We start from the raw sequence: 22,582 nt of genomic DNA on the forward strand, positions 1-22,582 counted from the left end.
TACAGGATTCGGTTCAATAATATGCTACATAGGTTTGTGGTCTAAGAGTTACATGTACCACATACATGTAACAGGTAGCATAGGCTGTACAATACAATTCATGCATATTCGTTCAAAATGTTCACACAATAATGATAATGAGTCATGGCCGAAGACCATATATATTTCTTTGAGTGAATGAAGCGTTACAGAAAGACTACGTAGGGCAGCGCTGGAGACGGCTCATGGCTTAATAGTATTGGCTGTTCTTGAAGAGGAGCGGGATCAGGCCCCAGCATCCACGTGGCAGCTAACAGCTCTCTTCTGGCCTCCCAGGGCACGGCATGCATTTGCTGCACTGATAGGCATGGCCCATACTGTACACATAAAGAAGAGGACACAGAGTGATTCATATATGTATACATGTGTGTGTGTGTGTGTATCACCAATGTTCAGAGTTAAGGGATTGTTATTACTTTTTTTTCAGCTTCTTTTTGTCATTGTTGTTTGTCTACTTTTGAGACAGTTTCACTATGAGGGCCTGGTTAGCCTGAAATTTGCTAGGTAGATTTGGATGGCCTGTAGCAATCCTTCTGCCTCTGTCTCTGGAATACTGAGATTAAAGACACGTGGTGTCGATCCTAGTTTATCTCTCTCTCTCTCTCTCTCCCTCCCTCTTTCTTTCTTAATTTATTTATTTTATATATAAGTATACTGTAGCTATCTTCAGACACACCAAAAGAGGGCATCAGATTCCATTACAGATGGTTGTGAGCCACCATGTGGCTGCTGGGGATTGAACTCAGGACCTCTGGAAGAGCAGTCAGTGCTCTTAACCACTGAGCATTCTCCCACCACTCCTCTTACTGGCATCAGGAGGTCTGGTGCACTGATCAGAATAGAGGGGCCAGTTATAGCAACTGAATGGCTGTTTAAAGATTTACTTATTGGGCTGGAGAGATGGCTCAGAGGTTGATAGCACTAACTATTCTTCCAAAGGTCCTGAGTTCAATTCCCAGAAACCACATAATGGCTCACAACCATCTGTAATGAGGTCTGATGTCCTCTTCTGTCATGCAGGCATATATGTAGGCAGAACACTGTGTATGAAAAAAAAATAGATCTTTAAAAACAAACAACAAAAAATATTTATTTATATGAGTGCTAGGGCATCAGATCACATAATAGATGGCTGTGAGCTGCTACATGGTGGCTGGGAATTAACTCAGGACCTTTGAAGCACTCTTAACCACTGAGCTCTCTCTCCAGCCCCATGGATGGCTGTTTAAAAGCTGCATCTGAAAATCAACTATGTGGCCATGGGGGACTATTTCCAAGCCTCCTTTACTTTCTGTGAAGTCTGGTGCTTTCATAATGATCCACTGTGACAGTGTGAGAGGCCTGAGACAGATGCTGGCACAAGGTCTATGCTCAGCAAAGCATGCTCAATGTGACACAGGCACTTTAGTCTCAATGGTCACCCAGAAATGGAGACGGGCTTCTTATGACCAAGAGCGACTTGAAAAGACTTCAAGGAGCCAACACAGTGGCCCATGCCGTGATCCTGTAGGGTCAGTCTTGTCTATATGGTAGGCTACGTGAGGTGGTACAGGTTTGTAGTCCCAGTGTATAGGAGGCAGAATGGAAGTGGGGTCTCCCACAAGTTTGAGGCCAGCTTGCTATACATAGTAGGTTTAAATCAGTCAGGCTTATTTAAAAAAATAAAAAAAGATCAAAATCCAAACAAAACAGAAAGAGGTGGGGCGGTAATTTTTGGTTTCTTCAAAGGCAGCTCTCCCAAGCTGCTCTAGGCTTCCACATTTACAGCTCCCCGGAGAGTCTTAATTAGTCCCAGCACAGGACCCAGATGGTTCCATGCTTAGGGTTTATGCTTAAGCTCATTTCTAAGTAAATCACAATAGCCCCAAGAGAGAGACAGAATATTCCTTAATAAATTAAATTAAATCTATTATTATTGGGGGACTTGTGCTCCACAGAGCAGATATGTGGAGGCCAGAAGAGCGCTCTGTGGAGTCAGTTCTCTGCTCCCACCTTTAAGGAGGTTCTGGAGGTCAAACTCACGTCATCAGGCTCGGCAGTCAGTGCCTTGACTTAACTCCTGAACCATCTTGCCACCTCTCCTGTATGTATGTATGTATGTATGTATGTATGTATGTATGTATGTATTTACTTTTGACGATTTATCCAGGTGTAGTGGCACATGCCTTAAAGCCTGGAATTTGGGAGGCAGAGACAGAAGGATCTCTGAAAGTTCCAGGCTAGTCTGGTCTACATAATGAGTTCCAGGACAGTCACGGTTACATGGTGAGACACTATCCCCCCAAAACCAAACAAATACTAAACAAAAGAGATTTATTTATTTTTTTAAAGATTTATTTATTAATATATCTAAGTACATTGTAGCTGTCTTCAGATACCCCAGAAGAAGTCATCAGATCTCATTACAGATGGTTATGAGCCACCATGTGGTTGCTGGGGTTTGAACTCGGGACCTTCGGAAGAGCAGTCAGTGCTCTTAACTGCTGAGCCATCTCTCCAGCCCAAGAGATTTATTTACATGTATGGGTGTTCTTTCTTCCATGCACATATGTGTACCATGTGTGTGCCTGGCACCAGGGAGGCCAGAAGAAGACATAGGATCCTCTGGAACTGGAGCTATAGATGCTTGATCATCATGGGGTGCTAGGAGCTGAACCCAGCAAGTTTTCTTAACCACAGATCCATCTCTCTGGCCACCTTCTCTTTTACAAAAGAGATTCTCACCATATCGTCCAGACTTGCCTGGACTCACAGTGTAGGCCAGGCTAGCCTCCTCTTGATCCTCATAGTCTCCTGCGTTCTGGGATTAGTTAGGAGCCACCACACATGGCTGGCTTGGGACACATGGACTCCACAACAGACAGGGAGAATTCACATAGACAGGAGGACCAGGGCACCAGCAAAGAACAGAGAAAGAGACATGTGTAGTCAGGAATGGTCAGCGGGCCTAAGAGGGAACGAGTTCAGGACAAGTTGAGGGGAAAGTTCAGGACGCTGAGTGGCAGGAATCTGGTGGGACATCTGGGCAGGGGGAAAGAGAGGCAGGCATGGCCAAGGGGGGCTATTGCTAGGCATAAGAGCAGCAGGTGCAGAGGTGCCAGGGTGGGAACTGCTCAGGTGGATTCTGGATGGCCTATCTGGAGCTTTATGCAGTAGGTAAACAAAGGGTCACTGAGAGGTGACAGACTGGACAGGAGAGAGCAGCAGATGGAGGTGGTAGGAAGGAAGGGCTGTGCTCTCCACATGGACCTGTGTGTGGTGAGGAAGGAATAAAAGGAGACAGGTTTGTCCAGTGCTGGTTTGCATTTTTTTTTTTTTTTAAATTGAGACAGGGTATCTCGTCGTCCATCTAGGTTGGCCTTGAGCACAGCACCTAAAGATGACCTTGAACTTCTGATCCTTCTGTTTCTTCCAGGTGTAAAGCGGGACCAGCCTAGGCTACATGAGATTGTGTCTAAACAAAACAGCAACCAACCAAATCAACAACAACAACAAAAATCATGGCAGACATATTTGGTACAGATTAATGAGGAAGACCTCATTTAAGGCCACTGTGATAGGGACAGAGTCTTATACTGGGGGACAAAGATGGGGCAACTCCAAATGCAACACGGATAAGTGAGATCTTAGAGCCAAGGGCCCCTGGGACAAAAAATGACAAAGAGGAGACATGAGGGATAAGGGGCATTCTGTTCAATGGGCCTAGCAGGAATCTTGCCGCAGACACACCTTGCCATATTGATCAGACTCCTAGGGTCAGGGTGGACAGTGAGTGGGTAGGGAGTCGGAGGAGGGTAAGTAGCCTGGTTAGTCGACACTGGGAATAGGGTATTCTTGACAAACTGACTTCCTAGAGCTCTTTGCTAAGACTGGATTTTACAAGGAGAGGCACAGATGGGCTAGTAGAAGGACTGGAGCCTGTGTACACTAAGAATCTTAGTTATTGGCAGGAGCGCCAATAACTCTCCTTGAGTGCCTTCCTCTTGGGCCACTTTAGGGTCCTCAGTACATTCTGGCTGGTGTCCCTGCATCAGAAGTCTGAGAGAGAAGGTGGCTGGTTGCAATAGCTGTTAAACACACATCAAGAATCACACTGTGGCCATTTAAAACATATCTTAGATGGAGTTACTTTATTTTTATCTATATGAGCATTTTGCCTGAACATTTGTATATGCATCATGTAAATGCTTGTAAGTTCAAAGGGGCCGGATCCCCTGGAAGGTGGGATCTGGAGTCATAGATTGCTGTGAACTGCCCTGTGGGAGCTGAAAACACACTCAGACTCTCTCTCTCTTTCTCCTTTTTTTTTTTTTGTTTTTTTTGTTTTGTTTTGTTTTGTTTTGTTTTTCAAGACAGGGTCCTGGAACTCACTTTGTAGACCAGGCTGGCCTTGAACTCAGAAATCAACCTGCCTCTGCCTCCCGAGTGCTGGGATTAAAGGCGTGTGCCACCACTGCCCGGCTCCGAGGTGACATCTTGAAAAGAAGGATGTAAAAAACATTGTGGGGGCTGAGATGTAGCTGGCTGACACAGGCAAAGCCCTGGGTTGGAGCTGCAGCACCGCCAAAGATGAAAGTAGGAGAGCCTGGCTTCTAGGCACCATGGCCACCCCTGCGATCCCAGCACCTGGGAGGCTGGGGCAGAAGGTTCCTCATGAACTGAGGTTAACCCTCCAGCCTGGGTTACCATCTCAGAGAAAAGAGAGGAAGGGAGAGAGGGAGGGAGGGAGGGAGAGACGGGGGGGGGGAGGGAGGATAAGAGGAAGGAAGGAAGGAAAGGACGGACGGACAGAAGGAAGGAAGGAAGGAAGGAAGGAAGGGAGGGAGGAAAGGATAGGCATGTGGACACTGACTTCTGTACGGCCCACTGTTGCCCAAGCTTATAGCACCCTATCTATGGGTACGTGTCTTCTGAGCTCTCCTCTAGATCTGAGAGTACTCCTGTGACAGTGCTCACCCTGGAAAGGCCACAGCAGAAAGTCTACCCAGCAGGGACGACGGCATCCTCGGCTTCCTTGTTTGCGTAGAAGGGGTCTTAGTCTATACTGTAGAGCACATGCAGGGTTCGAGCAGGGTTGCATTCAATAGATAGCAGGGAGTATCTGGATCTTTGGGTGAGGATCTTGTGACACCTCCCTCCCCACCATGAGGGGATATTAACAGTCAACGCGCCAGCTGGGATAATTTTTTTGCAAGGGAGAACGGCTGAACTCCGTGAAATATTTAGGATCCCTGTCATGTAGTTTGAGTCCTGTTCTTCAGCGCTGCTGACAGTTCTCTGAACTTAAAGCTCCTCCTGGTTTATTCCTGGTACTGCTTTCATCTTCTAAAAATGTATTTATTTATTATTTATGTGTCTCGTGTGTGTGTGTATACACTGTGGCAATCAGCTCCTGCCTCCATGTTCCTGCCCTGTGTGAGTTCCAGTCCTGACCTCCTTTGGTGATGGACAGCAAAGTGGAAGTGTAAGCTGAGTAAACCGTTTCCTCCTCAACTTGCTTCTTGATCATGATGTTTTGTGCAGGAATACAAATCCTGACTTTTTTTTTTTTTGTTTTTTGTTTGTTTGTTTGTTTGTAGACAGGGTTTCTCTGTATAGCCCTGGCTGTCCTGGAACTCACTCTGTAGACCAGGCTGGCCTCGAACTCAGAAATTAGCCTGCCCCTGCCTCCCGAGTGCTGGGATTAAAGGTGTGCGCCACCACGCCCGGCCTGACTTTTTTTTTTTTTTTTTAAAAGATTTATTTATTTGGAGCTGGGCATGGTGGTGCACGCCTTTAATCCCAGCACTTGGGAGGCAGAGGCAGGAGGATTTCTGAGTTCAAGACACAGAGAAACCCTGTCTCGAAAAACCAAAAAAAAAAAAAGATTTATTTATTTGTTATATGTAAGTACACTGTAGCTGTCTTCAGACACTCCAGAAGAGGGCGCCAGATCTTGTTACGGATGGTTGTGAGCCACCATGTGGTTGCTGGGATTTGAACTCTGGACCTTCGGAAGAGCAGTCGGGTGCTCTTACCCACTGAGCCATCTCACCAGCCCCTGACTTTTTTTTTTAAATAAAGAATTTTTAAAAAGTTTTATTTATTATTATATATAAGTACACTACAGCTGTCTTCAGACGCACAAGGAGAGGGCGTCAGATCTCATTATGGGTGGTTGTGAGCCACCATGTGGTTGCTGGGATTTGAACCTTTGGAAGAACAGTCAGTGCTCTTAACCGCTGAGCTATCTTTCCAGCCCACAAACCCTGACTTAAGACAGTGTGAAAGTCAGACCTTATGGCAGTCACCATTTTAGGCTTTTTTTTTTTTTTTTTTTAAAGATTTATTTATTTATTATATGTAAGTACACTGTAGCTGTCTTCAGACACTCCAGAAGAGGGCGCCAGATATTGTTACGGATGGTTGTGAGCCACCATGTGGTTGCTGGGATTTGAACTCTGGACCTTCGGAAGAGCAGTCGGGTGCTCTTACCCACTGAGCCATCTCACCAGCCCCATTTTAGGCTTTTGCATGGATTCCTGGAGTCTAAATATTGGCCATGAGGCTTGTATAGCTGCTTTGGCCTTGGCTGACATGTCCTGAGGGACTTGACTCCCACCAGTCTCTCTTTATCTGGTCTGCTTCCCAAGGAGACCTATGCTTTCTTGCCTGGGGTCCTTGCTTGGCAGGTGCTGTCCAACCACTCATGTCCTGATTGGTCTCTAAGCTTAGCTCCCCAACCCTGTTTGTTGTATTGGGAATGGAGCCAGGGACTTGTATATGCTAAGTGGCTCATTGTTACTGAACTACACTTCCAGTTTATTCCTGCCTAATTTAATTAATTAATTTGAGATAGGGTCTCCCTAAACTACTTCAGGCGGGCCTAGAACTTGTTATTAAGCACAGACTGGCTTTAAATTGGTGATCTTCTTGGCTCAGTCTCCTGAGTGCTGGGACTAAAGGCATATACAGTTATGTATGGCCCAACTTGTATCTTATTTTGTTTCATTTTGCTTTAGTTTTTGAGACAGGGTATAAAGGCCAATCTAGCCTCATCTTTATTATGTATCTGAGGATAACCTTGGCCATCCAATCTTCCTGCCTCCGCCTTCCCAATGCTGGCCTTATAGGCTTGTATCACCACACCCAGTTGCTGATGGACCTCAGGCTGTGTTTGGGCTTGGTAGGCAGTCTACCAACTTAAATTACATCCCAGCACCAGTTTGAATGTTACTTTCTGGGCTGGAGCGGAGTTTAGTATCAGAACAGAGGCTTTCGTGCACAGTCTTGGGTTTGATCCACATCCCCAGACAAAAGAAGTTAATTCCTCAAGGAGACCTGGTATGTCCCAGCACTGAGTAATTTTTCTCTCCTGTTACACACCCTGGCTACACTGGGATTTTTCTTTGTAGTGTTTTATCACAGTGGTAGCCAGGGAACTCTGAGGTCCTGCATACTGTAGGTGCTGAGGTAAAAGAAGCATCCATGTTCCTCAGTCCTTCCCCTTTGTCAGATTTCTGAAGCTGCTAAGTCCCCGTCAAACCCTCTGACCTTCAGGGAACGCTTGTCCTCAGCTGCACGTAACAAATAATCCAACTCACATCCGCTCACAGGAAACGATAAGAGTATAGGCCCTGGAAGGTTTAGTGTCCAGCTGTGGCTCAGGTTTCAAGAATAGCTAGATCCCAGGAACTCAACTGTGTAGTCAAGATGCATTCTCTGGTTGGGTGATGCACACCTGTAATCACAGAACTCAGGAAGTGGAGGCAGGAGGATGTAGTGAGAGTTGTGGAATTTGGGTTCTTTAACACACACACACACACAGAGAGAGAGAGAGAGAGAGAGAGAGAGAGAGAGAGAGAGAGAGAGAGAGAGAGAGAAAGAGAGAGAAAGAAAGACAGAGAGAGAAAGAAAGACAGAGAGAAAGAAAGAAAGAAACAAAGAAAGAAAGAAACAAAGAAACAAAGAAAGAAAGAAAGAAAGAAACAAAGAAACAAAGAAAGAAAGAAAGAAATATCAGGCTGTAGTAATTGATGTGGGAGTGCCCAGTCCACCAGTCCATTGTGGGCAGTGACATCTCTGGGCTTCTGGTCTATAAGAAATCAGGCTGAGAGCAAGCCAGTAAACAAGAGTTCCTCCATAGCTTCTAGTTCAGTTCCCACCGCCAGGCTCCTGCCCTGGTCCCGCTCCTGGCCTGACCTCGTTCAGAGTCACTTGGAAACGGAAGCTAAGATAAAGCATGTTTCCTTCCCAAGTTGCTTTGGGTCACAGTGTTTTATCTCAGCAAAAGAAACCCTAAGACCTTAAACAATTTTGATTTGCAATTCTGAGGATTAGCTAGGCTCAGCTTTGGGGCTCTGGGGTTGCATCAGGGTTGCTTATACTGGAGATTGTCTATGCTGAGGGTCCAAGATGACCTTTTTGGGTTAGGGTTATTAAGTCAGTGGTAGCTAAGCCTTTGATTCGGTCCTTAATACCACAACACTGAAACACACCTTGCTCCTTACTCAGGTCCCCAGCTAAGTAGCTTGAAGCCAGAGCTTCTCCTACACAATAGTTAAGTGCTGTATCTCCGAGGTGTGTCTTCAGGCCCCAGGCAGAACTCTATATTGAAAGTGATCGGAACTGAAGGCAAATAGGTTCTAGGAAAAGTCAATTAGAAAGTCCTGGGGCAGTGGTGGCGCATGCCTTTAGGCAGATTTCTGAGTTCGAGGTCAGTCTGGTCTACAGAGTGAGTTCCAGGACAGCCAGGGCTACACAGAGAAACCCTATCTTGAAAAACCAAAAAAAAAAAAAAAAAAAAAAAGGGCACTCACCAGAAACCGGTTTCTTCTCACTTCTTGGCTGTTTTCCTTTGTGATGCTTTCTCAGGCAGATTTTCAGTCACCAACAGCTCCAAATTGATGTTCTGACTGCCTAGACTGGATGACAGGGCCACTCTCCAGAATAGAGTGGGAACCCACCCCAGGACCACAGCACAAATGCGCCCCGGGTGGTGGTGGTGGGTCAAAACGGTACAGATGCCCACATGGTGGCTCAGTACTGGAATTTTAGTACTTGGGAGGCTGAGGCAGGAGGATTGCTGTGAGGTTGGAGCCAACATGGGCTACATAGTGATATCCTATCTCAATAGAAACAAACAAAAAAATAAAATAAAACAAAATATAAAGAGCAGATGGCATCTGGGAGGCAGCTCAGGCTGTGAGACCCTAGTATAACCTAAAGTAAAATAAGAGAGGATCCCAAGACAGTCAAACATCAGGTTGCTCAGAGGCAGGTGGCTAATTTTGCAGCCCTTCAAGAGAAGGGGGTTGAGGCTGGAGAGATTAATTGGCTCAGCGATTAAGAGCACTGACTGTTCTTCTGGAGATCTGGAGTTCAATTCCCAGCAACCACATGGTGGCTCACAACTATCTGTAGTGGGATCCGACGCCCTCTTCTGGTGTGTCTGATGACAGCTATAGTGTGCTCATATATATAAAATTAATAAATAAATCTTTAAAAAAAAAACAGAGGAAAGGGGGTTGGTGGGTGAGGCAGCATTGAAACTACAGATGGCAACTTATGTAAAGAAAGAATTGGAAGCTAGCTGAAGATGTTTCAAGCTTAGAATCTCACTGACCTGAGCTTGACCCCCAAATTTCATGAGAGGAGGAGAATTCCTACCAGTTGTCCTCTGACCTCCACGTATGCGCAGGGGCACACATGTGCCCAAATGGCCATAACAGCAGTAATAAATAAAGCTAATATTTAAGAAGGACCTAACTGGGTCAGCTCTTTCCAAGGTCCCCTGATACATGGCTCCTGTTTTCCTGGTGAAACTGGCTTCTCTCAGTTGCCTTGAGGGCTAAGTGAAATATCAAACACAGAGACTTAGAAGTTCACCTTATTCCTTTTGTCCTGGGATTGGTGTACTCTGCCCAATTTTAAAAAATTACACATGGAGGGACCCATGGCTCCAGCCGCATATGGAGCAGAGGATGGCCTTGTTGGGCATCAATGGGGGGAGAGGCCCTTGGTCCTGTGAAGGCTCCATGCCTCAGTGTAGGGGAATGCCAAGGCAGGGAGGCAGGAGTGGGTGAGGGAAATATCCTCACAGAAGCAGGGGAAGGCGGGTGGGATAGAGGGTTTCCGGGGGAAGAAGGAGCTGGGAAAGGAGATAACATTTGAAATGCAAATAAAGAAAATATTCAATTAAAAAAAAAAAAAAAAAGAGGGTGAAAAAAAGGAGTGCCTTCCACCTAGTGGTCATCATGGGTCACTGCAAGGTAAAGTTGGCCCATGTTCACATGTTTGGAACGACTGAAAGCATTTACAGTGACCTGGAGAGTGCTATAGCGGGTGTGGTTCTCTGTAGTTGAGGCATGGCACAGGCAGAATCTCTGAGGTAGGCACTGCTTCACATGGGGGTCGGGTAGGAGCTAATTAACCCAAATCACAGGGCCTTGTGAAGGCAGACCGGATAGCAGAGCCCTGGCTGATTCTCTAGTCTGAGTTCCCTGCCATTATCCTAGACTGTTTCTCCAGGGCCCGGGCCCAGGCCCCTGTGAGACCTTCCTGGCTACTAGAACTGTGGGGTAGGAGCTCTCTCTAATGTTCCCCCACTGTGTGGGGCCCGTGCTCTGATATCCAACACCATTCTAGGCTTGTGAATTCCACATATGATCTTACAAAAAAATGCTGAAAGCTAGCATGTGCCTTTAATCCCAGCACTCAGGAAGCAGAGGCAGGTGGATATCTGCAGGTTTAACAGGTTACAGAACAGCCACAATACTAAGACAGACTATTTTTTTGTTTGTTTGTTTTAATGCTGAAATAAGAATGCTCTTTATTAAAAGACTGGGTCCCTGGGTACAACTTCTGGGTTGCCATCAGAGCCATCAGAACAACTAACTTTGAAAATTGGAAATAGTAGGAACTGGGGCTCTTACGATCTGAACAACACCAGAACCACTGGCTAAAAAAAAAAAAAAAAAAAAAAAGAACAAGGTAAGAAGTGTCCATCCCCATCTCTGAATGGAGGAGCGCACACATCAGATGACACAGTTTTTACAGCAGCTTTATTCAAGATAACCTCAAGGGGAAACAATACGGTTTCAACAGTACAAAGCTAGGTTGTGACTGATCCAAATAAAGGACTACTAGATAGTATTAAAAAACCTCTCAGTCAGGCATGGTGGCACACGCCTTTAATCGCAGCACTTGGGAGGGAGGCAGGTGGATCTGAGTTCAAGGCCTACAGAGTGAGTTCCAGAACAGTCAGAGCTGCACAATGAGACCCCGTCCTGAAAAACCAAAGCAAACCAAGCAACCAAACCCACAATAACATGGATGAAAGCTGATGTGGGACATGGGGGCATGTGCCCGCCATCCCAGAACCAGGAAGGCAGAGGTGGGAGGGTCAGCAAGCAGCTCAAGGCTAGCCTCCCAGATGACAAGTCTGAGACCAGCCTGGGCTACATGAAACAAAGCCACAGAGACCAGGCATTTCTCTCTCAGCCTTCTACTCCACGATGTTAGTGCTTGTGTCCTGGACACTCCCACTTGCCCCACGAGACTCTCCAAATCATGATTTTTAAGTGTGTAAGCTTCCAAAGGGCAACAGCTAGCTACTTCTAGGGTTTCCACACTCGCAGTGTTGGACATGAAGCTGGTAGGGACTCCTGAATCTATTTAAACACAGAGGTCTTCCAAGACAAGGGCTAATGGCCAGTCAGCCCATTCAGGGCCTTACCCTTCGGTTCCCTACTTCATGCTCTTTACTAATTCTGACACCAATTCTGGCACAGACTTCTAGGAAGACTGCTGAGGAGGCCTACAGTTGGGAAGCTGAAAGCAGAGAACCGACCCCAGGAGTCAAGAGCTTAAGTCAGGAGCTAGGGGCCACTGGTGCCCAGAGCAGTGTGCTACAAGGACCTGGGGCTGGTGGTGCTTGGCCTGGCCCATCTGCATCAGTTTCTAAGCCGTAACGCTCTTTGTCCTGTTACTTCTGAGTCAAATAAAAGGCTCTCCCAAGGACCAGTTGGCCTAGGAGGACTTCAAGGAAAACTCTGACAGCTCTTTAAGTGGAGTGGGAAAGGACACCTGTCTTCAGCACTGCCACTCAGTCACTCACACATCCAGCACTTAAGACAACACCCTGGACATCTACCCTGAAGGGAGTGCCCTTGAGACCAGCAGCAGTATGGACACAGTTTTCACACTGGCCTCTTCGCAGTCCCCCACTCAGTAGCCAGAGTGACTATCTCAAGAATCAATCCCTTAGCTGGGGGATGAACTGGGTTGGGCTTAGGGCATCAGGGAGACCTTTCCTGGGTAAGATCGTTATTAAGGACACTGGGGCCGACTGTGTGGGGATGCCACAGCAGTATCAACCTCAGCCCTGGGGTTACAGCCTGACTCAAGAAGAAATTCTTTTTTTGGATGGTTGAATGACCAAAGAACAAGAGTTTAAGCCCTGCCCCATCTCTACTTGGTACCCAATGACACTAACAAGGAAGCTGTTTTATCTCGACAGGCTTTAGGAATACTTCCTGGAAGACCTGCTCCACCCACAGTTATGTAAAAACCCACTGCAGTGGATCCCAGGACACAAACCCACAAGGAATTCCTCAGGTTAGGGTCTGGGGACCCTATTGCTCTCTGTAGAACCTGCACCAGTTCTAAATTCCTTTTTAGTTCCCCCGGAATCTTCTTGAGGAGGTCAAGGGAGGGATAGCACCATAGCAACTGGGTAGGATTGCCCACTACACAAGGGCACAGAGCTAACACCAAGTGACCTTTTAGTAGGCTGGCAGGAAGCAGTTACCACAAGGGCACAGAATCAAGGAACATAGCAGGTAGGAGACTTTCTCACATGGCCCTGGGTTGGTGCACCCCCTTAGGTGCCTTTCAGGAACCCAGTGGGCATTCAAGTCTCCTCTGATGCCGAGCTGCTGCAGCTGCCTAGCACCATGTGGGAACTGGAGAGACAGCAGGCAGCGGAGATGGCAGTGCTCTGCCAGAGACTCTGTGTTCTGGGACACTTCATGGTTGGCAGGATCTATACCTAGCAAGCCTGCACACTTGAGGGACAGGAAATGACACATTAGCTCCACATTTCTACACCAAGCTGCCTGGAACCCAGAGACAGTGCTCTCCCTTCTCTGCAGGACCTTGCTCCCAACTGACCTTGAGAATAAAAACAGACATCGGGACTGTACGACATACACCCAGAAGGGCGGGGAAGGCCAACCTCTCAACCTTCATTTCACCTCAGGTCTTCTCAGAGCCCTGTCTCCTGCCATGGCCTATAGGGCCATGCTCAAGACGGGCAGGAGGAGCTGCATCTGGGCACAGTCAGGCTATCTGCAGATCTGCAGCCCAAGTTGGCCTCAGGCCTCCACATTCTTCGGATATAAGAGAGGAGGAAGGAGCCACGGCTAAGCAGTCACCAGGAACTGGCTTATGGCTGTCCCAGCAGGCTGACCAGGCAGGGACAGCTTTAGTCTTGCACTGTGCTTGAGTCCTTTGGAGTGGGTTGTGTTTGTACTGGCGTCTGGCTCCCGAGTGTCACTAATGTTTTGGGTGACCTGTAATTTGAAAACACAGACACAAGGTGAGTGTGTGGCATGGCCATGAGGGTACACTCAGTAGATTGTTCTAATGGTGGTATGGCTTCCCTCATATGCTGGGACAATGGCATGGTGGCCTCCCTCTTATGGAGGATCCCTGGATACTAGGGTATCTCATTTCAACTTCAAGTCAATTCTGCATGGTGAGACCACTCTCATTTTCCATATGAAGCTGAACTTCAGAAAGCTTAATCGACTAGCTTAAAATATTTATTTAGAAATTTAGGATCTGGGCTGGAGAGATGGCTCAGTGGTTAAGAGCACCAACCGCTCTTCCGAAGGACTTGAGTTCAAATCCCAGCAACCACATGGTGGCTCACAACCATCCGTAATGAGATCTGATGCCCTCTTCTGGGGTGTCTGAAGACAGCTACAGTGTACTTACATATAATAAATAAATCTTAAAAAAAAAAAAAAAAGAAAAAGAAAAGAAATTTAGGATCTGCAGAGGAGGGGGAGAAAGCCATGACTTTTATGCGTTTTGGCTTGTTTTGCTTAACATGATGATCTTGGGATCCATGTACTCTCCATCAAACATGATTTCTTGTGTGTGTGTGCACACATGTGTAGGTCTGAGGATGGCCCTAAGGTGTTATTGCTTAGGTGCTTAAGTCCTTCTGAGACAAGGTCTGTCTCACTGGTCTAGCACTTGCTAAGCAGGCTGCACTGGCTGCCCAGTGAGCCCAGGGAGCTACAGCTCTGCCTTCGCAGTGTGGGGATGCTGAGCACAGCCCAGCACATCTGAGTTTGTGGTTTTGAATTCCTGATCCTCCTGCCTGAACCTTTTCTTCCTCTCCTCTTCTCTCTTCCTCTCTTCTCATGCGGCCCTGGCTGTCCTGAAGCTTGTTTCTAGAGTATTGGGATTAAACATGTGCTCCACCACTGCTCAGGTTTTTTTCTTTTCTTTTTTTTTTTTTTTTAAATTCTGTTTTCTGGGACAGGTTCTCATGGACCACATTCTGGTCCCTAACTGACCACATAGTCAAGGTTGGCCTTGAACTTCTGGCTCTCTTGTGTTTACTTGCCAAGCATTAGATTATGGCATGTGCCACCTGGCCCACCTATTTCTTTATAATAATTCTGACTATGCAAAGAAGGTTTTTCCATGCTTGTTTTTAGACAGGCTCACATGTGACTCAGCCTGGCCCCAGACCAGTGTGGGTAACCATGCTTTCCTCTTCAAGTTGCAGCAGGCCAGGAAATCCAGGCACTGTTTGAAAGCACAAAGGAAATCGCATATGCATCTCTCCCGCAGCTCTCAGTCAGTGCAAATGCTAGCTGAAGGGCTGATGGAGGAGACCCATGAGACACCCTGGTGACTGACTGAGAAGGCTCTCAGAGTCCGTCCATCTATGGTGGGAAGGACCTGACTCAGAAACCCTAGACTCCTGCTGGAGTGAACTTCCAAAGGACTTTACTCACTGGTTTTTGTGTTTGAAGCCACTGACGTGAGCTTGGTACTGCTCTATGGAGTTCAGCACTATTTTACACGTCTTGCAGGGGTAGCCCTTCCCAGCTGAAACACACATCAAAATGAAGAGAGTTAGTCATCCAACAGGAAGGGACCAGAGGAATGCTGCCTTGCACAGAGCATGCACAAGCCCTTTTGAGGACCGATGGCTTGGAATTGAGAGGCCTGGGTGCTCTGGAAGCAAGACCGTGTAACACTATCCCTGGGGCAGCTCCTTATTCTCCTCAAGTAATCCCTGTCAGAGGTCCCAGCAAACAACCACACTCGATGGTACTGAGCGAGGGAAAGAATGATGGAGAATAAGCTCCTGAGGTACCTCAGTGGGTGCAGAAGCACATCTAAGCCTGACGAACTGGGCTCAGTGCCTGGACCCGCACGGTACAAGGACAGAGCTGACTCCTTTGACTTTTGCATGTGCGCCACAATGTGTGCCCTGCCTCAACAACACAAATAAATATAATAGTAACAACCACAGAACAAAGATGATGGTTGCTTCAATTCTTCCTTTGCTAAGTGGCCTCATTAAGAGCACTCCTTCACTGAGATCTCTCTCTCTCTCTTTTTAAATTAATTTATTTATTTTATGTAAGTACACTGTAGCTGTCTTCAGATGCCCCAGAAGAGGGCGTCTGATTTAATTACAGATGATTGTGAGCCACCATGTGGTTGCTGGGATTTGAACTTAGGACCTCTGGAAGAGTAGTCAGAGCTCTTAACCACTGAGCCATCTCTCCAGCCCCGAGAGATCTCTTGGATGGTCTACTCTCCTTGGGCTTGCACTAATAGCAATTGAAGGGTACAAACTGTTATGAGACTCAGTCTGTCTCTTTATACTGGGTTTCCTCCAGTGACATGGTGGACTTTTGTCATATGGCTCTAATAGTGTGTCAGGAGTAGGTCAGACTGGATCCCTGGCCATTTCATGTAACTTGACTAAATCCTTTTCTCCCCAATGCTAAGCTTTTCACAACCATAAGCCTATTATATCTTAAAAAAAAAAAAGATTTATGTATATGAGTACACTATAGTTAGTCGTCTTCAGACACACCTGAAGATGGCATCAGATCCAACTATAGAAGAAGCCACCATGTAGATGCTGGGAATTGAACTCAGGACCTCTGGAAGAACAGTTAGTGCTTTTAACAGCTGAGCTATCTCTCCAGTCCCACTTATTATACTCTCTATACTCAGAATACTTAGGGTAAAATAGTCATGCCCTGGGATTTAAAATTTTGATTCATATGTGTTTGTCTGCTTGTATACACATATATGTCCAAGTGCCCAAGATGTCAGAAGAGTGTCATATCCTCTGGAACTGGAGTTAGAGGTGGTTGTAAGCCACCTGGGTGTGGGAGTCAGGTCCTCTGTAATGCCAGCAAGTGGTGGCTATCTCACTAGGGCTCTTATTATTTTATTTGTGAAATGAGGTCTCACTACATTATGTAGCTCTGGCTGGCCTTAAAGCCATGGTGATTTTGTTTTCTTGGTCTCTTGAGTGCTAGGATTATAGGCCCGCATCACCACGCCAGGCCAAAGCAATTACTATGTATCAAATGTCTGTCAATGGATTTCTTACAATTTCTTTTGAGATAGTTGAAGTGGAAACTCAGTTGTGTTTGATGGTGTTTTGCTGGGGCAAATGAAGGAGTGTTTTCCTGAAGTGGACAAAGGTGAAAGGCTAAGGCAGATTCATGAAGGAACATTTCCCTGAAGCAGACACAGGTGAAAGTATGCTCTGCTAAAGCAAGCACATGAAAGGACATGTGATGGATTCTTCGCTAATGGCATGCATGTTATGGGTCCACCTTACACTGAGTAGTTGATCTGCATTTGTCAGGACTCCATAGTGAGAAACACATCAAAAAACTTCTGGTGGTGTGCTGTAGTTTCTTGCCAGCTGAGACAGACTCATATCCTGAGGCAAGACCCAAACATGATATTTGGAGGGTATAAATAGGACTTGACAAGCAGTGACAGGCTGAGCTTGGCTTGCTTATAGAGCAAGCTGTGCAATGTTTGTGGGTCTCGCATCTTTGCTGAGCTGACAACTTCTAGAGTTCCTACTGTCCCTCCTGCTGCCTCACGCCACTGCTGCTGATTCCTGTTTGCTAACCCGACTCTACAGAACTGGACTGCTGGTGTATCCCTGAGGTGTTTTCAAGTGGATCGAGCTGCTAACATGTGAACTACACTGCCGATTTCCAGACAACACTGATGGGAGTTGCTCCAAAGAACCTTTCTAAACAGGTCCACGTCCCCTGTATCCTTTCTTTTCCACTACCTGTGGTGGGTGGTGGGTTACAAGGGAGGTTAAAGTGTTTAAGAACCATCATTAAAAATACAATTAAAAAAAATTCCTTTCTCACTCCCCAGCCGTCTTGGCAGCTGATCCTGGTTGGGGGTTGTCCCGCACCTAAGGCAGGAAGATGGTGGCTACAAAGAAGATGAAAAAGTCTCTGGAGTCGGTCAATTCTAGGCTCCAGTTTGTTATGAAAAGTGGAAAGTATGTGCCAGGGAACAAACAGACTCTGCAGATGATCAGACAAGGAAAAGCAAAGTTGGCTATCCTCACCAACAGCTGCCCAGCTGTGAGGAAATCTGAAATAGAGTTCTATGCCATGTGGACTAAAACTGGTGTCCATCACTACAGTGGCAATAATATTGAACTGGGCACAGGGTGTGGAAAACACCACAGCGTACGCACACGGGCTATCATTGACCCAGGTAATTCTGATATTATTAGAAGCACGCCAGAGCAGACTGGTGAGAAGAAAACAAGAATGTTTTCCTTTAATAAAACTTTGCCAGAGTTATTTTTTGAAAAAAAAAAAATTAAAGTTACAGATGGCATTTCATATAGTTCAGGTTAGGCTTCATCTTCTGTTCCCCCAGCCTCTACCTCCCAAGTGCCAAGATTTCAAGCATGTACTATCATGATTAGCTTATTTCACATCCTGTGAGAATAGAAGCTGCATCATATATATATATATGGAATAGAAAAAATATATATGTAAAAAACAGGACAGGGTAGAAAGTAGCCAACCTGACCAATTATATGAATGGTGGGCTTATTTTGGCCTGCCAGGGCTAGCTGTGTAGGATAAGCAGAATTCAGGTATCTTTGAAGGTTCTCGTGGCTCTGGTGCCTTTGAGCCACCTGTCACCTTCAACCTCACAGCTCTGTGCTGAGATTCCTGTGCACACAGCTTACTTTCTCTTGTGAGTGAAAATGGAGTGTCTCTGAGATTTGAGTTCCAGGTATGTAAAATGCATTACTGTTACTATTTGTTTCAACAGTCTAAAATTATTTAAAAAAAAAAAAAGTCACTTGAGCTAGGTGAAGTGGTACATGCCTTTGGAAGGTAGAGGCAGGTGGATCTCTGTGAGTTTGAGGGCAGCCTCATCTACAGAGTGGGTTCCAAGACATACAGAGCTGTATAAGACTCTGCCCCATAAAACACAACAAAATAGCCGGGCATGGTGGCGCACGCCTTTAATCCCAGCACAGGATTAGAGGCAGGTGGATTTCTGAGTTCGAGGCCAGCCTGGTCTACAGACTGAGTTCCAGGACAGCCAGGACTATACAGAGAAACCCCGTCTCAAAAATAACAACAACCCCCCCCCCCAAACCAACAACAAAAAAACCCCACAACAAAATAAAACAGAAAATGAAAAAGTATTTGGTACATGCAAGGAGGATTAAAGGATTATAATGATTTGTGTATAAAAATGTCACAGTGAAGTCTAGTATTTTGTAGGCGAAAACCTCCCTTTGCTTAGATAGGGTCTTAGGTTGCCCAGGCTGGCCTGTACTCTGGCCAGCTAAAACTGGCACTGTACTCCTGATCTTCCTGCCTATACCTATTAAGTACTGGATTACAGATGATGGGCAGTTTGGGGGTCTTATGTAACTCAGCTGACCTCGAATCCTCTATGCAGCCAAGGATGACCTTTGACTCCCAATCTTCCTCCTCTGATCTTTCAAGTCCTGGGATTAAGATGAGCGCTACCATGCCCGGTTCAATACAACTTTGTACTATTTACAATGCTTCAAGTTTTGCTCTTTTTTTCTCAAGACTGCCTTTGCTGCTGGAAGTCACATGTGATGCCATACACACTACAGGGCATTTTTCTACTGTTACTGGCATCTGGAAATATTCTAAATACACAAACCACTTTACAGTACTATGGGTATTTTTTTTTTTTTTTTCGAGACAGGGTTTCTCTGCATAGCCCTGGCTGTCCTGGAACTCACTCTGTAGACCAGGCCGACCTCGAACTCAGAAATCTGCCTGCCTCTGCCTCCCAAGTGCTGAGATTAAAGGCGTGCGCCATCACGCCCAGCTTGCTTTCACATTTTTTTTTTTTTTTTGGTTTTTCGAGACAGGGTTTCTCTGTAGCCCTGGCTGTCCTGGAACTCACTTTGTAGACCAGGTCACATTTTTATTGATTTGATTGCTTACATATGTGGGATTAGAGGTATGTGCTGCTGGCCAGTGAAGGCATTGCTCTGTGTGCATGTTAGACAAATGCTCCAGCAATGGAGTGACATTTCCAACCCCAAACATACTAAGAAGGTCCCCTAATTATGAATGCCCACTCTTGTGATGCCAAGTGACTTTTTTTTAAAAGATTTATTTTATTTATTATATGTAACTACACTGTAGCTGTCTTTAGACACACCAGAAGAGGGCGTCAGATCTTATTACAGATGGTTGTGAGCCACCATGTGGTTACTGGGATTTGAACTCAGGACCTTTGGAAGAGCAGTCAGTGCTCTTAACCTCTGAGCCATCTCTCCAGCACCACCAAGTGACATTTTGAGGTTAAGGAATCTAGGATGGTCACTTCCTTCATCGTGATACTCCAGGGATACAGGTATCAAATGCTGTGGAAAGAGATGCCCTAAACATGCTCAAACTCTGGTAAGGCTGTTGAGGCCTTCAGTCTATAATGTGGATGTAACCTAGCTTGGATCGGAGGTCAGGGCTGGGGAGATGCTAGGCAGGTTAAGATTACTTGCTGTTTTTCCAGAGGACCCGAGTTCAGTTTCCAGCACTTATGTCACATGGCTCAACCACCTCTAACTCCAGTTCCAGGGAGCCAACACCCTCTTCTCTCATCCTTGGGCACCTGCACTTACGAACCCACAGACACACAGGATTAAAATTGACTCCCCTGCCTCCTATGTAGCCCTACCAGGTATGAAGATCAGGCTGTCCTTGAACTCAAAGATCCACCTGCCTCTGCTAAGATATATAAGTGTATACTAACTGGCCAAAAAATAAATTACAAAAAAGTAAAACCAAAACTCCTTCAAACCAGAGATTAAAAACTGGTAGCTCTTGGGGCAGAGAGATGGCTCAGCGGTTAAGAGCACTGCTCTTCCAGAGGACCTGAGTTCAATTTCCAGCAACCACATGGTGGCTCACAACCATCTGTAAAATGGGATTTGATGCCCCCTTCTGGTGTGTCTGAAGAATGGCAGTGTATTCATAAAATAAATAAATAAATCTAAAAACAAAACAAAACAAACAAACAAAAACTGGTACTCTTGACCAAAATCTGACTTATAGAGAGGGTTTTACTCAGAGTTTAAAATTTCTAAACTTTAGTCATACATTGAAAACTAAGAGGAATCTTAGTGGAGACTGTAGTTCAGTGGCAATGGTTGCTCAGCATGTACAAGGCCCTAGATTTCATCCCAGCATTGAAACGGAGCTAATGATAATGAAACCACAAGAAACTCCCACACAAATTTGGGTTTCTATTGTTTTGGTTTTTCTGTTTTGGAGACAGGGTCCTTCTATGTAGTACTGGCTGTCTTGGATTGTGTTATGTAGACCAGGCTAGCCTCACACTCACAGAAATCTACCTATCTCTGTCTCCTGAGTACTGACACTAATCATGTGCCACCATGCCTGGCTTCCACAGAACTTTGAAGACTGAAAGGTAGCAACATCGGTGTAGGCTAGGAGTGCCTAACCCTCTTCCGCTGCCCATGCTGTCTCTGGACCATGTCATCCCATTTCTGCTTGTTCTCCTGCATCCTCTCAAGACATGTTCCACTATGTATTCCAGACTGTCCTTGACCTTGCTCCTCCCGCCTCAACCTCCCAAATGTTGGGATTACGTACACACCACCAAGTCTGGCTTGCCTGTCTGCTCTCTGTGCGTGCAAACCCTGCTTTAGACTATGCAACAACAGTGCTTCTCTGGGCGTGCAGGGAACCTAGTGCTCAGTTCCCGGTCCAACTCTGCACAGGAGTGGGGCCTTCTCACCTGCTAAGTCAGAGACAGCAGGGTCCGCCAGCCGCCCATAGTGTGCCATGAGTTTGAGCTTAGTCTCCTGCTTCCTGTGTCTCTTGCCCATATAATGTTGCTGAGCCATGGCAGGGTCGTTGAATGTTGAATGGCAGAGGCTGCAGAATTTGTCTGGGTCTAGCATCTCTCTATTCTGCTGCAAGGCTAAGGTGGAGGCCACAAGGAAAGGATTTGTAAGGTGTTTCGACAAAGCTGTGGTAAGAGAGTTCAAACAGAAACAATGAAACAACAAGCCAGAAGGCGCCCAGGTTTTGAGTACACTTCAAGAGAAAGGAAGGCAGTGCCACTCACCACACTGAGGGATGAGACACTGCCTCAAAGTCACGCTGTGAATAGTCACACCATGAATGCTCTGGGTGGCAACAGTGGCAAGACCTCAGTGAGCTCCATGAACAACTGACTTGTTCACCAGCACTAGGCACAGGAGCCCTAAGGATTTCATACTCTGAAGAGGCTCTCATTGTGCTATTTAGTTCCCTGATTGTATACTTGCAGTCTCTAGACCTCAGAATTCCATGGAATTTCAAAGCAGGTAGGATAAGAAGGATAAGAATATTTCATCTCCATCCTCAAATACCTATTATAAAGCTGAAGTAGGCATTGGAGCTCTGAGCCTGTACAAACAAAGGCAGGCAAGCAGATTAGGAATGCCTTTTACTATTTATTTAGATATAGTTTTTCTGAGGGTCTCACTATGTAGCTCCCTGGAGGTCTAAAATTCAAGATATAAACCAGGCTGGGATTAAAGTGTGTGTCACCACACCTGGCCAAGATGCCTGTTAGACCATATTAAATTCTAGCCAATGTGAGGGACAAAACACATTTTGTAATCACAGTTTCCCTTTAGGTTCTCAGAAGTACTCCAATGAAGGAGGTACCATTTTGCCATATCACAGGGAAGACCAGTGCTTAGACAGCAAAACTGATTTGCTCAAGATCACCAAGTTAGTGAGAGACCTCTAGACCGTGGGACCCCAAGGCTCAAGACAGAAGCAAGTGGATCTGCCGGCTACCACTGACAATTTCGCCTTCAGAATCCTGCTCAGAGAAGTCACTTAGTCAAGGGATGGAGAGACTTGGTTCAGTGGTTAAGAAGGCCTACTGTTCTTCCAGAGGATCTGACTTCAATTCATAGCACCCTTGTCAGGTGGCT

General features: G+C 46.1%; 1 protein-coding gene and 1 pseudogene across 3 annotated transcripts in view; one reads left to right on the forward strand and one right to left on the reverse strand.

Moving 5' to 3' along the window:
- Positions 1-11,062: 11,062 nt before the first annotated feature.
- Znf346 (zinc finger protein 346) overlaps positions 11,063-22,582 on the reverse strand; it is a 28,644-nt gene continuing 17,124 nt past the window's right edge. Inside the window, exons 5-7 of one of the 3 annotated variants that reach the window (XM_085831056.1) lie at positions 21,388-21,573; positions 15,057-15,150; positions 11,063-13,592 (exon numbers count right to left, since the gene is read on the reverse strand). In XM_085831056.1, the coding sequence (XP_085687182.1) occupies positions 13,505-13,592; positions 15,057-15,150; positions 21,388-21,573 (368 nt within the window). In that variant the 3' untranslated portion in view covers positions 11,063-13,504. Of the gene's footprint in view, positions 13,593-15,056; positions 15,151-21,387; positions 21,622-22,582 lie in introns of all 3 variants that reach the window. The other 2 variants (XM_085831055.1, XM_085831057.1) reach the window with 2 other exon arrangements.
- On the forward strand, positions 17,532-17,982 carry LOC110308413 (large ribosomal subunit protein eL30 pseudogene; annotated as a pseudogene).

Source organism: Mus caroli, unplaced genomic scaffold (assembly GCF_978045245.1).
Source record: "Mus caroli unplaced genomic scaffold, Mus_caroli_1 scaffold_15, whole genome shotgun sequence".
NCBI lineage: Eukaryota > Metazoa > Chordata > Mammalia > Rodentia > Muridae > Mus > Mus caroli.